Source organism: Mirounga angustirostris, unplaced genomic scaffold (assembly GCF_029215605.1).
Source record: "Mirounga angustirostris isolate CCGP_5_RB_7025 unplaced genomic scaffold, mMirAng1.0.hap1 SCAF_10, whole genome shotgun sequence".
NCBI classification, from domain to species: Eukaryota; Metazoa; Chordata; class Mammalia; order Carnivora; family Phocidae; genus Mirounga; species Mirounga angustirostris.
Window position 1 is genome coordinate 117963471 of NW_026991718.1, and position 16480 is coordinate 117979950.

A 16480-nucleotide genomic window follows, 5' to 3' on the forward strand; every position below is an offset into this window, starting at 1 on the left:
AGCAGCTCGGCCCTGGAGCGCTCCTGACTGGCGTGGACTGCCCGAGGTCCACCTCCACTGGGCAGATGCCTCTGGCCGTTGCGGGCCTGGAGCAGGAACCACACCTGTGGTAGCTTGTCAGTGTGCGGCTCGAGGTCAGGCTCTCTGCTCTGCGGCGTACAGGGGGTCAGGTGACACAAAAAAAAACACACCCCACAAGCTTATCAACAGTGATTTCTCCCTGCAGAGGCAGCCTCCACCCGCTTCCTGCCAAGATGGGTCGGTTCAGCCTCACTCGTTACAGCTGGAGATGGAGGGGAGCAGATGGCCCTGCTTGGCTCAGATTCCAGCCAGATTGCCAGGGAGGTGTGGGCGGAGGGACAGGGTTGGTGCCAGCCGCGGGAATGTAGGAGAGGAGGGTGGGAGCCACCTCCTTGCCGTCTTAGTGGGACCTTGCTTGCACGGGGGGCAGTGGGCACCACCACGTTGTGGTTCTCGAACCAGCAGGTGCTTGGGGCTCTCTAGAGAGAGATGGCCCTGTCCTTTGCAGCCAAGGCAAGCGTTCTTAGAAATGCAAGATGTCGATGGTTACGTCCCCAGTGCCCAGCACCTGGCCGGACCAGGCAGGAGCTTAGTGGTTGTTTTTCATTTGTATTTAAAAAAAATAAATGATGGTGGTAGCTTTCAGGTATTTTCTTACTTAATCCTCAGGAGAACCCCACAAAGGAGCCATGGCTGTGATCCCCATTTTACAGATGAGGACACTGAGGCGCAGAGAGGAGGAGTAACTTGCTTACAGCCCTAGCTGAACAAATGTGCAAGAACAGATGGTTCACGCTGACAAACCAGTGGCCGAGCCTGGGAGCTGGGGCTTGGGGAATGGGGAGCTGACCTAAGTGTGGGCCACCACGTGTGGACACGGCTGGCTAGAGGGAGAGCATGCCCCACTTGTGTTTGTGCTCCCTGAGCCCTAGCTGACTCCCGAGACACCCCCAAGCCAGCTTCCTCCATTGTGCAAGGTGCTTGGAAATCAAGAGATGAGCCTGGAGAGGTACTGAGATGCGACTGCCAGGTACAGCTGAACAAGCTGCACACTGCACAACTCCAAGGCAAGGCATTCACACAGACTATGATGAGAGCAACGCCCCCTTGGAATGGGGCAAGGTGGCCACCCTGTAGGTGGGACCCCACCATGCAGGGCCTTGAAGACCAGGGTCTGCAAACCTTTCCTGTAAAGGGCCAGATAGTAAATATTTTAGGCTGTGTGGGTCATACAGGCTCTGCTGTTGGGTGAGAGCAGTCTCAGGCTACATGTAAACAAATGAACGCAGGTGTGTTACAGTGAACAACGTGATCTAAGGCACAGGTTACCTGCCAGATTCGGCCCGTGTACCATAGTGGGCCAGACCCACGAAAGGACTGTGAACTTCATTCTTGGAGCAAGGTGGAGCCACGAGAGCGTTTTAAACAGGAAGTGGGAGGAGGCAAGCTCACATTTAACATGGCCCCGAAAGACCCTTCGGTGCCCCCGCAGGACCTGCGGTGTTTCTTCTGTCCAGCGTGTAGATCGCTGAGCCCATCTGTCTGCAGGAGGAGGCCCGGCTGGGGCCCCGGGGGCTCCGAAGCTTGCAGAAGCAGAGGCCACTGCTGTCCCCCTCCTCCCCACACCGGCTGTCAGGGCCCCTGCAGCCCTGCTTCCTGCTCCAGCCTCAGGGGCAGCACCGAGCAGCCCCGGGGCCCACGGTCTGGGCTTCGGAGTCCGAGCGTCCGACCTGCTCTGCTTGATTGTGTGTGACCCGGACCCTCCGTCTCTTCCACGGGGTTAGTAATTACAGATGGGGACCCTGGAGAGAAGGCAGTCTGTGCGGACCTGGGTGCAGAGGACGGGCTCAGTAAGAAGACATGATGGATGGAGGAATCATTTTCCTTGCAGAACCGGAGGCAGGAAGGCCTGATCGTGCCCTGGGTGCAGGCAGTGGGGTCTCTGCTCCGGTGAGGTGTCCGGGGCCAGGCTCTCTGCTGGAGCAGAGCGCACTCACAAGGGGGCCTTGGCTCCTACATACGACGGGTACTCTGTAGAGATGGGGGTGATTTGTCGCACCTTTGGGCTGAAGATAACTGCCCGCCATGGGAGTAATTCCACATCTGGGGCTCCCAGGAGCACGGAGAACACCCTCATAATTACTGCACACAAACGCTTTTGGCAGCTGGTGTGTAATTTCTCCCTCAAGGAGTGTCTTCTGGGACAGGAAGTGTGGTCCATCCCCCACCCCCCACCCCCCCCCACCCCTACCGTGGGATTTGAACCCTTGCCTCATGTGAGCAGAACCTTCTCCAAACCCCTCCTACATAATAGGAACACAGTGGCCACTTCTACTCTCCCAAAGGCCACCTGCCCAGCCCAGGGCATTCCCCCCAGCCCACGGATGGGCAGGGTGGGCCTCGGTGATCAGTGGCCTTGCCATAAATCTTATTCAGCCCTGAGGCGGCGACCAGCTACCGGGGCATCTGGGAGGGGCCTGTAGGCAGCGCCGCATATGACAGGGGCTGTCACAGGACAGGCGGGGTGGTCTGGTTTGCTCAGAGCTGGAGAGGCTGCTGATGAGGTCAGGGTCCAGGAAGAGTGGCTGAGGACTTACCGTGTGCCAGGCCTTAGGGATAGGACAGTCAGCGCCAGGTCACTGTCCTGCCCCCTTGGGGCTTAGTGTCCTACCGCAGACAGACCCAAAGCCCCTAATTACCCAGATAGTTATATAATTATCATTGTGAAAAGCTATAAATGAGATGTATAGGAACTGTGGGTGCCGTCATCTGGGGAGTTTCAGCTGAGACCTAAAGGTTGAGGAGTGAGGCAGATGGGGGTGTGTGCACGTGCGTGCATGCATGTACGTGCCTGCGTGTGTGTTAGGGGTGGATTCCTGAATGGGGCTGGCTGGCTGGTAGATGGGTGGATGGATGAATGGACACATGGGTAGATGACTGACGCTTCCAGGCAGTGGGAACAGGCTATGCAAAAGCTCAGAGGCCAGAGGATGTAAGGTGACTCTGTACCTGATGGAAGACCATTGTGGAAGATGTGTGGAGTTTTAAAAATGAGACTGGAGAGGTGGGTAGGTAGGGAGGAGCGCTGTGTACCACTGAGCAAGTTGCGCACTGCACTGCCCTAGGAGACGCCGGTCTTGTAGACGGCACTGTGAACGGTGCCCCCTGGATTGTGCAAGATGGAGGCCTTCAGAAGGGATTGCATCACATGGACCTTGTATGTCTTCGTAAGGGTTTTGGACCTTGCTTCCAGAGCAGTGGGGAGCCATGGACGGCCTTTAACAGCGGGCTATGGGGCTAATTTCCATTTATCATGGCCCAAACCAGCGCTGTCCAATAGAACTTTCTGCACTTTCTAGTATGGTAGCCACACGTGGCTATTGAGCAGTTGAAGTGTGGCCAGAGCAACTGAGGATGTGACTTTTGAATTTTCTTTTTTAAATCTTTTTTTTTTAAGATTTTATTTATTTATTTAATTGACAGAGAGAGAGAGAGACAGTGAGAGCAGGAACACAAGCAGAGGGAGTGGGAGAGGGAGAAGCAGGCTTCCCGCTGAGCAGGGAGCCCGATGCGGGGCTCGATCCCAGGACCCTGGGATCATGACCTGAGCCGAAGGCAGACGCCCAACCGACTGAGCCACCCAGGCGCCCCCATGACTTCTGAATTTTTATGAATTTAAGTTTCAAAAGCTATAATAATAGCCAGATGTGCAAGTGGTTCCACAGAGGACAGGGCGGCTCCAGAGACTCTGACCATACCCTCTGCAGACTCCCACCACTCCTAACCCACAGCCTGCCGGAGACCTCACCTCTTGCCAGAAGCCTGGCGGAGGCCTCAAACTCCCCTCCGCACGGACCTCAGTTCACACTCAGGCCAAGGATGCTGCAGGGCTGTGGCACCAGGAACTGGGGCTGAGGAGGATGGAGCTGAGGGCCCGCGTCCACCCCCCGCTGCGCCTGAGATCTCGTCTTTTCCCCGGCACCTGCTGGGGGTGCTGACCTGGTATTTGTCCTGTGGAGTGGGTGGCCTTCTCCCCGCCCTTCCCAACTCACTCCTAGTTTCCCCACAGCAGCTTCCTCATCCTCCCATGCCTGTTGTAAAGAATCAACAAGATGGTTAGCGTCAGGACCTGGGGGAATGGGGGTCTTCCCCGGGCCCCTCACATCGCCACACACCCAGTGCATGATGGGATGCTCACTCCTGTCCCCTCTGTTGCAGTACGCTACTTCCTGAAGAATAAGGTCAGCCCTGATTTGTGCAATGAGGATGGACTCACAGCCCTGCACCAGGTAAGGCCAGGCTCGCTGGGGTCCCTGGATCCCTGCCCCCCACCTGAAGAATTACCCCACCTCTTTGCTTTTTCCTGCCCAGAACCCTCAGGGAGGAGGGAGGGAAGGAAAGGAAGCCTCAGCGGCCTCATCTGAAAGGCTCTTCTCTACTTGGGGGAGAGACATGTGTCTGTTACAAACACGCCCACGGAGTCCCTGTGAGCACATGCGCACGCGCACACACGGCCTCCAGGGACAGGGAACCTTTGTCCACTGCATCCTCACTGCCCAGCAAGAGCCTTGACAAACAAAGCAAGTTTGTTTTGAGCTTGAAGTTTATGAAGCATGTTTATTCAAACCCACCAAGGCATCCCTCCACCCCAGTGAGAAAGGGGATTGGCAGGGCGGCCATGTGACCTGCCCGGGCTCACACGCCCTGATCTGTGGCCTTGAACTGGGAACAGTCACAGTACACACCCTTTCTAGGGCAGTGCGATGGCCTAGCCTCCCTAGCTGGTCCCCAGCATTCAGTTGCCCTGCCCTGTTTCATCCTTCACGCAGTGGCCGCAGGGATGCTCAGGTCAAAGCCTCATGTTACTCAAAACACTCTGTGTCTTTCCACAAGGCTCCTCGAGGCCTGGCCCCTGGCCAGCCCTCCATGCTTCCTGGCTCTCCATGAGGCTCCAGCCACGTGGCTTTTCTGGTCCTTCCACATGCTGGCTCCTCCCCACCGCATTTCTCACGGCATGTGGGCATGTGCCCTGGTTAGCCCCAGTGGGTGGCAAGGGCCCAAGAGCTGTGCTGTGCTATAAGATCCTTACCTTCTGAGCACGCCCTCCGTGGCCATTTGAGCCATTAGCCTGAGCATTTGATGTTGGCCTCCCTCTGCCCAGACTCAGCTTCATGAGGGCAGAGCCCATGTCTCTTGCTCATTGATATGTCCTAGCGTCTTTCCCCATGCTGGCATTCAGTGGGTGCTCAGTATGTGCATGCTGACTTAATGAACACAGGGAAGCCTCCCTGTGCCTTGGCCCAAGTTTCTGAGCAGGAGGACTTGTAGGCAACCTGGCGAGCAGGAGGCCAGGCTGCCAGACCCCCGAGCTGGTGAGAGCCTCTTCCTGTCCCCACGAGGGCAGGAAGGGATAGACGACGACTGGCTGCTGCCCCCACCCAGGAGCCCCAGGAACAAGCCCCACCCCTGGCCATCAGCCCAGTGGCTTCCCATGTGTCCTTTTGGCTGCTTTTCCTGTCCACAGGGCATCCCGCATCCACTAATTCTAGCTGTGTGATCTGGGGCAGCTTACTGAAGCTCTCTGTGCTTCACTTTCCTCATCTGTGAAATCAGAATAACAAGCACACACAACAACACGGGGTTGTTGTGAGGATTAAATGAATACACATAACAGCCCTTCAAGCATCTCCCGACGCTGCATAAATATGAGATGGCACGATCGTTATTAAAATCCGTCACATTGTTCGCGTCTGTGCAGTCACTTTTGTGAAGCGTAAGTTGATCCTCACAACAGCCCTTTGAAATATTATCAGCCCCATTTTACAGCTCTGGAAACCGAGGCTCAGGGACAGCACCGTCCAGTAGAAAGTTCTGGGATGGTGGGCTGTCCTGTGCATCTGCCCCGTGCAGGGCAATAGCCGCTAGCCCAATGGGGGCCCTGGAGCTCTTGGAATGTTGTTCTGAGGAGCGAATGAGGCAGTCCGTGGCCAAAGGTTAGCGAGGTGGTCCCAGTGGCCCTCCACTGCACTCACAGTGGTTACTGGTGAAGCGACAGGCTGTTTCTGCCGCCGGGGGCTGTCCTTACTGTCGCTGTCGCTCCTTCCGACCGAGGAGCACATTAAGAAGCAGCTTCACACGCCTGGCAAAGGAGTGTGGCTCTTCTCCTCTAGGCAACAGGGAGCCTTCGGGGTTTGTAAACTGAGACTGATGGTTTGATGAGGGCGCTCGCTGGGTGGAGGCTGTGGGAAGGGGAGAGACAGGGAGAGACCGTGAAGCCTCAGCAGCGCAGTGGGGCTGGGGGCAGGGATTTAGGAGCCGGCATCCCCACCCGGTGCTAGATTCGATGTGGGAAGGGAGGGGGCGGGAGGCGTCACCCGACTGCAGGTGCCATTTCCCACCTTGGGGAGTGTAGGGGAGGAGGCCTGCCCGCTCCACCACCGACCACCCCAGCAAGCACCCCAAACCCAGCCCTTGCCCTGGTCGGGCCTTTAAGGCTGGGCATCCCTCTCACAAAACTGTGATTCTGGGTGCACCGTCCCCTCTCCTTTCAACCTGAGCTCCCCCGCCACCCCATCCTCATGTTTTCTGCAGCCCTAAAGGTGGGTTCTCTATGGGCTGCTCCTCCTATGGACAGGGGCTCCTCAGACCCACCTCCCTGCCACAGACAGCCTGGGGCCCCTTGCAGGTCCCCACAGCCCCACTCCGGCATTTTTGGCACCCTCTGCTGGCCATGCTGTGCCCCTGCATGGTTCTTTCAACCACCTGAGGCAGCTCCACACTTCTTGAGTCATCTGTACCCCGCCTTTCTGGAGAGATGCCCTCAGACCCAGCCAACCCTAGACCGGCTGGACCAGAAAGGGAATCTGGATCTCTGGCATCATCGGTGTAAACAGCTGCTCCTTTCGCACATGCCCGTCTGGTGCTGAGCCCTGGCTCTGCTGGAGATGGGATCAGGTCCCACGGCCCCCTACCCCATCCCCACAGCCAGGGTCGTGGGTTCCCAAAGGTGCCCCTGATCCTTCTGCTGACATCCAGTCACTTCTCCCTATGCCCAGAGATACTCCTGTAGGCCCAGCCACCATCATCTTAACTGGATGATTTCAACATAGATTCTCACTGTCCCTCTCCTCCCCCAAAAGTGCTCACTTGCAGTCTGTTCTCCACATGCACCCAGAGGGAAGATTTAAAATAAGTCTGATTATGTTGCTCCTCTGAATATGACTCTGCAACATCTCGCATTGCATGAGGGCCAAGCCCCTACCTGGATGGGGAGTACTGAGCCCAGATCCCTGCTTCGTCCCCTGCTGGCTTCTCTACCCTGGTCTATAAAATGACTCCCTGTCTTCCTCCTCTGTCCTCACCTCTCTCTGCTTGTGGGCTTAGACCCCTCTGTCCCCTTGGAGTCTTTCTCCCTCTGTCCCTGGAGTGTGAGTACTCTAATGGCTGTCAGAGCTCTGTCTCTCTGGGGGGGCTGCAGAGAGCCTTCCCTCTCACCAGGACTGACCTCCATGTGGACAGGCGGAAGCACAGACATGGCTGTGTCCTTTAGGGGCTATATTGGGGTCCCCAGAGCCCTGATGTGGAGGTGGGTTCTCTGGGGGGAGTCTTGGTTACTTGGGGCTTCCCTAAGAACAGAGTTCCTGGGTCAGGAGAGGTAGCAGACTGACCTAGGGCCACACCTTGGAGGCGACTGCCAGGAAGAGGGACTCCCCCAACAGCCCCCTCATCCCACCGACACCCACTCCTGCTCCAACCCGAGCAGCCTTCCTTAAACGTATTCGTTCTCTAAGTTACAGTCGTCCATACAATTTTGTTTGAAGAAAGCCTTCAGGAATTAAAAAAGAACAAGATTTTAAAGCCTCATTCAAAATTTCCTTTCATTTCACCAACACTTGCAAAGCATCTTATTGCCACCCCCTTATGCTTTTTACGTTTCACTTATATTTGTATCTTGAATACTAAGAACTTACTCGTGGGGAAACCGAGGCTCAGAAGGATTATGTGGCTTGCCCAAGGTCACACGGCATGTAAGTCATACAACTGGATTCAGACTCAGACAGTTTGGCTCCACTGTCCTCGTAGCCTCCTGAGGGGAAGCTGGCGTGTCCCCACTGGGGCCGGGGCCCTGTGGAAGCTGACCTTGCCCGTGTCCCCCCTCACCACCACCCCCACAGTGCTGCATCGACAACTTTGAGGAGATTGTCAAGCTGCTCCTTTCCCATGGTGCCAACGTGAATGCCAAGGACAACGAGCTGTGGACGCCCCTGCATGCGGCGGCCACCTGCGGCCACATCAACCTGGTGAAAATCCTCGTTCAGTAGTACGTGGCCCTCCCCCCGGGGCGGCCTCCACCCTGCCTTTGGTGGTTCTCTGTTGGTTTTGTTTCTGCCTTTGGTCTCCCTCCTCTCTCCTTTTCGTCTTGGGTGCCATTTCCTTTACCTCTCGTGGGAGCTGGTGTCTCTCTCCCCACACCCTCCCTCCACCTCTGTCTCTGTGTCTCTCTCTCCTCCTCTGCCCCCCCTCCCTTCCTCCCTCCATCTCTGTGTGCCTTTCCCATTCCTCTTTGTCTCTCTTCATTCTGTCTCTCCCTTTGTGCTGTTTCCCCCCAAAATATTAACACATAACATAAAAGCAACCACTCTTGCATTGTGGGAATGATCCCCATTGGTCTTGGTGTATAATCCTTTTGATGGGCTACTGAGTTCTGTTTGCTGGTATTTCGTGGAGGACTTTTGCATCCGTGTTCATGAGGGATGTGGGTCTGTAGAGTTCATTCCCTTAGGGGTTTGGTCTGGCTTCATATCAGGGTAGCCTTCTCTTTTTTATATCTCTTTTTCTCTGTCTCTGTGAATCCATGAGTTTATACTCAACTCCTCTGCTAGTACTCTTTATGTCTTGTTGCCATTTTTGGCTTCTTTTGCTATTAAAAAAAAAAAAGCAAGCATACTTCCTTGGCCCTGTCTCCCAAATGCTATTTACATGCTTTTCCCTGGGGGCAGAACCTGCTTTGAGCGGCACCAGGTAGCAATGTTTTCCCTAGGAATAAGGTCATTTCTGTATGGGCCGTTCTGATGGGCCTTTCCAGCCCTTGAGTTCCTTCTAGTTTGCTCAGGTTCTGTAAACACCTAGGAAAGACAACATTCCATTTCAGGTGTGTTCGACTGAATTCATCTAATAACTGGTGGGCACTTGAGCTGGGCACTGGGCACTCAGGGATGCAAAAGTCCTAAGGGACCGGGCAGGAAACCAGGGCATTTCAGTGCTAGTGCTGAGACAGAGTCGGTTCTGGGAGGCCACGGAGAGCATCTGAGTGCAGGGAGTCAGGAAGAGTGGCCAAGAGCAGGTGACCTTTGGCAGAGGTCTCGGCAAAGCCTCAGGAGCTCATCAGGTGGCTGCAGATGGAGGTGATTGTAGAGGCTCAGAGAGGTGGATCAGCTTGCCCAAGGGCACATGGGAGCACAGAGAGGTCTCAGTGCAGGGCCCTTCAGCCTGAGGACTTACTGGTAGTCCATGCCCACACCTCTGATGAGAACCTGGCTGTGACTCAGTCTGCCAGGAGCACCTGATCAGTGATGGTGCCCAGAGGAAAGGGAGTGGTGCCAGCCTAGTGCAGTGGGTCCCCGGTGCTGATCTGTACCAGAATCATGTGGGCCGTGGCTTCAGAATACCCACTCCCAAGCCCCACCCCCAGAGATTGTTTCAGTGGGTCTGGAGTAGAGTCCAGGAAGTTGCACTGTATTTCAGGGCTGCCCAGGGAATTCTGCAGGGCAGCCCAGGACCACACGTGGGAGCCACTGGCCCCCAAAATAGGTTCTGCTGGGGAGCCCCAAGGCTCTCTCCTGCCCCTGTCCTGTCAGCCTCTGGGTTGGGACTTGGAGACAGTGGGGGAGAGCTGAGGATGTTTCTGCAGGGGGATACAGATTGAAATAGAGTGGGGGTTTGAGCCTTGACCCTCCCACATCCTCACTGTGTGACCTCAGACAAGGGACTGAACTTGTCTGAGTCTTTGTATCCTCTTGAGTGAGATAGCCAACAGGAACAACCCGATAGGACTAGTATGAAGATTAAAGAAGATGATGTGCATAGAGGGCCATTTGTGTTATTTGTGTTATGGTCACCAGGGAGGACTTTGACATTTGTCCCCAAGTGCCTGCCTGCTGGCCCAACAGAGCAGGAAGCCGGGGGAGGTCTGCTGGGACAGCTTTCCTGGGAGAAGCTGAGTCCTGAAGCCGCTGTCCTAGCTGGGGTGCCCCAGCGAGGAAGAAGGGCTGGGGGCGCTGGGGTGCACAGTGGGGCTGCGTGTGAGAGGCCGGAGGGCAGAGGCAGCCAGACCAACCCCAGCCACACCTCCCCGGGCCTCACTCTCACCCTCTGCCTGCAGTGGGGCCGACTTACTCGCTGTCAACTCGGATGGGAACATGCCATATGACCTCTGCGAGGATGAGCCCACCCTGGATGTCATCGAGACGTGCATGGCGTACCAGGGTAAGACCAGGGCGGCACGCCCTAACGTGGGCACAGGTTATTCCCAGCCAGTGAGCTGGCTACGTGCCCACCTCATGCTCAGCGCCTAGGAAATTGGATGGGTCCTCATTACAATTGTTATCCTGGTGATTAACAAGCTGAGGACAAAAAAGGACCCTTGGAAAACCATGCTGGGCAGGAGGGGGGCGTTGTTCTCCTCCGTGTCACCCACACACGCAGGCAGCCTCGGCTGGCCCTGTCTCCCCTTCGTCAGCTGTGACAATCCAATTCAATAAACATTCACAAGAAAGATATATTCCCATTTGGGAAAATAATCAAGAGTCAAGAACATTCGCGGGTGCCTGCTCGGTGCCAGGCACCATGCTGGCTGCCAGGGGCCGGGGTAAATAAGCTGTGGGCTGTTTTCAGCTCACAAATGAGCTTCAGAGAGGAAACAAAAGTAGCAATCAGAGACCTGCCCACCCCCACCAGCACGCGGACATATTTCTGGAGGTCTCCGCAGAAAGCTCAAATCCAGACCCTTGGCCGCAGCGTGAGGGCCGGCCGGGACCCTGCCCTTGAGTTCCTTCCCCGGGGGTGCTGTGATAACCATGATGGGGTCCCTCCGTTCCCCAGCACCCGGGCTCTGCCTGTCTGTCTTCTCCCGACCGTCTTCGTTTTTGTACCAATCTGGTGAATCTCTGGGCCCCCCTTCAGGAATTGTGTTTTCAAATGTGGTTGTCACAATCACAGGATTGATTATAAAGGAACCCAATGATATTAAACTATGGCTACCAAAATATTCCTAAATGTGTTATGTAGCAACTTGATTAATTCACGAGACAGCAAGATGACACGTTAGGAAAGTAGATGCACTTTCTGTTGGTGACCAAGCCACAGGCATTGCTAGTTCTGTGGATTTGACTCTCGGCCTCATGGAAGGAAATGCTATATTTCAGTTCGACGTTAGCACGAATGAAATTGTAATTTTTTTTTCTCCTTTCCAGTTTACAGACCTCCCCCAAATTCTGTCCCAGAATGTTCGATCTAATGGACCTTTGTATAGAACATGTCACTTTCCCCTCCTTAAATACTATTTAGTAGCTGCCAGTAACACTTAGACTTTTAGCCAGCGATTCAGGCTACAGAACATCTGTCCGGGTCCTTCCACCTCAGTGGACTCGATGTGCTATTCAGAAGTTATATATTTGTTCGTTCAATCGTTCACTCATTCATTCATTCATTCATTCCCATAACGGAAACTCATGAAGCACCATTCCGCGAACACAGCCATGGTTGGGATGAGGGGAACCAGCAGAGCCCGCGATCAGATAGGTGGTCAGAGGAGGTTAGCAAGGGAGGTGATCCCGGCCGGGTCTACAGCGTGAGGCAGAGCCAGCCATTTGAGCGGCTGGAGGCTCTCAGGTGGACGGTAGGGATTTCTGGTGTAGAGGAACAGAATATGTAACAGTAACTAGTACTCTTGTAGTGCCTACAGGGCACCAGGCAGGAATGGCCCTTGTTCAGTGGGCCGGTTAGTGGCTGTGTGTTCCCTGGGCCTGGGAGACAGTGGCCCATGGGCGTGGCTGTCTAGTCCCTTGCCTGGCCGACCCTAGGGAGTAGGAGCTGTGCCTCGCCCATCTGCCCCGCCACCCCTCCCCGGGTGGGGCCTGGGCCCGGGGCGCTGACTCAGTCCTCACTTTCCCACACAGGCATCACCCAAGAGAAAATCAACGAGATGCGGGCGGCTCCTGAGCAGCGGATGATTGCAGACATCCATTGTATGATTGCAGCGGGCCAGGACCTTGACTGGATAGATGCCCAGGGCGCCACACTGGTGAGCAGACGGGCCAGGCGGGTTGGGGCTGGGGGGCTCAGTACCAGACCAACTCGGGCTGAAGTGGGCCCGCACCTGGTTGAAGTTAAGCTGACACAGTTGGGGCCCGTCCGTGGCCTTGAACCTCCTCCAGACCAGCTTTGGGGCCGGGGTTGCCCCCGGAATGTGGAGAGTTAGCAGAGCAGGGCTCAGCCCCTTTGAGAATCTGGCCAGTCTCAGCTGGGGCTGGGGGTCAGGAGCCCTGATGTCCACCAGCTCTCTCTCGCAGTTCCTCCTTCACCTCAAGTTCCAGGTGTCCATCCAAGCTCGTTATGTTGTCGTCCTCCAGTGGTGTCTCCCACATAAAGACTGGAGCCACCAGCCATCCACTCCCACGTGCCACCTTGCTTTGCACCGTCCATTCTCCTGCCTTAGGATCTCCTCTCCCACCCCTCCGCCTAACCTCAGCAACCTCCCCAAACCTCACTGCAATAGCCTCTCCCCTGGGTTCTTTGACTTCCGAGTCCAGACACCCCCAGTCCTCCATCCATCCATCGGTTCATTCATCCATCCAAGCAACACACACCCGTGTGCCACATACTTCACTAGACCATGGAGACAGAGAACAAGGGAACCCACTTCTCTCTCAGGTCTGCCTGATTGGCTCCACTCATCCTTTCAGCTCAAGTGTCAGGGATTGGAAATTTTGACCTCTCTTCATAGGCTCTCCTAGCACTATGGAGCCCAGTATCGGGGAGGGTCTGCTTCTGAGGCTCTAAACTGAAAACAAGAGCATGGTCTTGGAAGCCCATGTACGCCCTCCGCCGATGGCTGGGCCTTGGCCTCGGCTTGGGGCCCATGCTGGCCATGAGCACTCAGGAGTCTCAAAATCTTGAGCTTACTAGGTAGGGCTCAGCGGTACCAAGACCCCTCACTGCCCCTCAGGCCTGACCTGGTGACTCAGGTGTAATAACTGGGCTCCTCCCACCTGGTTCCTGAGCCCCACCCTCTGCCTCATGCCCTTTCCCATTAACTGGGTCCCTGCTCAGCCCAGCACTCAAAGATTCAGTGAGACTGAACACTGCGGTACGAAGGCAGAACCAGGCTGTCTCAGGGCGAGGCCCATCCTGGCTGGAGCTTCTTTGGGTCTGTGGCTGGGCCTCTAGACACACGGGTTTCCTCCTCTTGGACTGAGGCTGGCCAGGCCCATACCAGGTCTCAGGTCTTCCCAGGAAAGTGGGGTTTACTAACAGTTCCTTCCTCACCAGGTTGTTGGGAGGAATAAATGGGATTCTGCATAGTAGGTGCTAAGCACAGAGTCTCTAAACTCTCAGTAGATATTAGGGGTTCACATTGTCATTATTATTACTAACACTATCACGACCCCAGTCATGCCTTTTTATTCCCCGCCAAGTGTGAGGCCACACAGTTTGTAATGTCTGGCTGGCCCTGCTGGCTGTCATCTCCCCAACTGGCAAACAGCACACATTTAGAGATCAGATGATTATTCTAATTTTCATGTGGGCCTGTATCGGATCACACCCAGGCTTCTTCTGCAAATTGAAAAGTAAAGGAACGCCTCTGTTTGCCAGAACCTTATAGCAACCGTACCCCAGGATGAGGCAGCGTCGGGCCACAGGGCCGTGTTCTGAAGGGCTGCTTCCTAGGGCCGTGCCTTCTCTGTCCCACTGCCTGCAGCTCTGTTGTCCCAGACCTCAGCCCCCTGGAACTCTCTGGTCTCCTCCCAGCCAGGCTTTTGCCAGCCTGCTTGGGCTCTCACCTCTGCCTCCCACCTCAGCTGGGCAGTTGGTTTCTCTTTGCCTCATCTCCTTACTCCTTCATCCATTCCCACGGCGTGCCTCGTCATCACTCACGGCTCTCTGAGAATGTTCATCGCTTACTGAGTGTTTGTCACGTGCTAAGTGCTTTATGTACTTTCTGGAGATCAAGCAGATGGGACAAGTGAGGTCCCCAGGGTGGTGTCCATCACCAGAGGCCCGGAATGGTGTCAGGTAGAAGAGCTGTGGCCTCAGCACGAGGCTTTCCTCTATTGGATTGTCCTGATTGCCTATTGTGTAACGAAGGAGCCCAAAAATTTAGCCTCTTGAAACAGTGATCGATATTTATTATCTCAGATGGTTTCTATGGTTAGGGAATTGGGAACAACTTAGCTCAGTAGCTCTGGTGGGGGTCTGCCAGGAGGCTGCTGTCATCTGAAGACTTGACCGGGGCTGGAAGATCCATTTCCAAGATGGTGCACTCACATGCCTGGCAAGTTAGGGCTGGCCTCAGTGTTTCACCTCCTTATGGCCTCTCCGTAACTACATGATGGCTGCTTTGTCCGAGAGTGATTGATCCCAGAGAGCATGAGGTAGAAGCAGAGATGCCTCTTACGACCTCACCTCAGAAATCACACACCACCCCTTCACAATGTCCTACTTGTTAGCAGTGAGTCACTTGTTCTGGCCCACATTCAAGGCAAGAGGAATTAAACTTCCTCTCTTAAGGGAGGTATGTCAGAGAATTTGTAGACATTGGAGACAATTTGTAGACCACACTGGGCCTCTGAAACCCTTTCCTCAGAGCTCAGCACATGGTAGGGACTCAGTAAGTGCTGTTGCCTTAACCACAGGGGCTCTCAGACCAACCACATGATAAAGAGTGGCCTCAATAATACTTTTCAATGTGGCTGGATTTCTGCTTCATTCTATTTCATTCTACCATCCCCGGAAATGAGCTGGGATTTGGGTTGGGAAGAGGGCTGTCCCATCTCCAAAAGTGGGACTGGCACCCATAGGGAAGGCTCACTTTCCCCCTCTCCTTCAGCTGCACATAGCTGGAGCCAATGGATACCTGCGGGCAGCTGAGCTCCTCCTGGACCACGGGGTGCGCGTGGACGTGAAGGACTGGGATGGCTGGGAGCCCCTGCATGCAGCTGCCTTCTGGGGACAGGTAACTCTCAGCCGTGGGGCTGTGAGCGAGGGCACGAAGGACCCACCCACTGTCCTTTGGGCTGGCAGTTGGTTCACAAGACCCACTTAAGGTGTTGACTACAACTAGTTTGCGGGATAGGAAAAGACGTAGAGAGTTCACAAAAACATTTGATAAGTTGTGTCCTAAGAAGATGATAATCAAATTTACCAAATTAGAAAATTCCTCACATTTCTGATTTGCGTCGTTTCTCCCTCTGTTTCCCAGATACAAAACTCTGCAGCTTTTGGAGTCCCTCCTTAGATACCTGGCAGCTTGGGGCGCCTGGGTGGCTCAGTTGGTTGAGCGGCTGCCTTCGGCTTGGGTCATGATCCTGGGGTCTTGGGATCGAGCCCTGCATCGGGCTCCCTACTCAGCGGGGAGCCTGCTTCTCCCTCTCCATCTGCCTGCCACTCTGCCTAATGTGCTCTCTCTCTGTCAAATAAATAAATAAAATCTTAAAAAAAAAAAAAAAAAGAGATACCTGGCAGCTCTAGGTTTACAGCGGACTCCTTCTTCTCCTATCCCTTGGCCCAGGCTGTCGGAGGAGCTGTCAAGCCCATTGTGTTGCCAGGATTCCTGGCTCCAGGGTGCAGAGCCTTCCCTGCGGACCAGCTTTGCCCCATCACTCTTACGTCAGATCCTGAGAAACGTGGGGGCACTCTCTCTACGTCCTAGGCTTTTTGAGCCCAGGGGCAACGTGGGCTTCTTCCTGTGTTTCAGATGCAGATGGCAGAGCTGTTGGTGTCCCACGGGGCCAGTCTCAGTGCTAGGACATCCATGGATGAGATGCCAATAGGTAAGCCCTGTATACAACCCAGTACACACTTAGGTACTCATTAACTTTTTGATGGATATTGGGATAATTGGGTAAATACAGAGTTGGCTAGATGGTGGATTGGCATGTGGATGGGTAGAAGAATGAATGAATAAATTAATGAAGGGTAGATTAGTGTACAGATGAACAGCTGGATAGATGGATAGATAAATGTATGGATGAGTGGATGGATGGATGATGGATGGGGGATGGATGATGGATGGGGGATGGATGGATGGGGGATGGATGGAGGGATGGATGGATAGATGGATGGATGGATGGATGGATGATGGATGGGGGATGGATGGATGGATGGATGATGGATGATGGATGGGGGATGGATGGAGGGATGGATGGATGGATGGATGGATGGATGGATGGATGGATGAATC

General features: G+C 54.8%; 1 protein-coding gene across 3 annotated transcripts in view; it reads left to right on the forward strand.

Moving 5' to 3' along the window:
• PPP1R16B (protein phosphatase 1 regulatory subunit 16B) overlaps window positions 1-16480 on the forward strand; it is a 94952-nt gene that overhangs the window by 66668 nt on the left and 11804 nt on the right. For 2 of the 3 annotated variants that reach the window (XM_045885764.3, XM_064573168.1), the window contains exons 3-8: window positions 4240-4310; window positions 8196-8341; window positions 10403-10506; window positions 12198-12322; window positions 15128-15253; window positions 15995-16070. In XM_045885764.3, coding sequence (XP_045741720.1) covers window positions 4240-4310; window positions 8196-8341; window positions 10403-10506; window positions 12198-12322; window positions 15128-15253; window positions 15995-16070 — 648 coding nt within the window. The remainder of the gene's footprint in view (window positions 1-4239; window positions 4311-8195; window positions 8342-10402; window positions 10507-12197; window positions 12323-15127; window positions 15254-15994; window positions 16071-16480) is intronic. The other variant, XM_045885765.3, reaches the window with a different exon arrangement.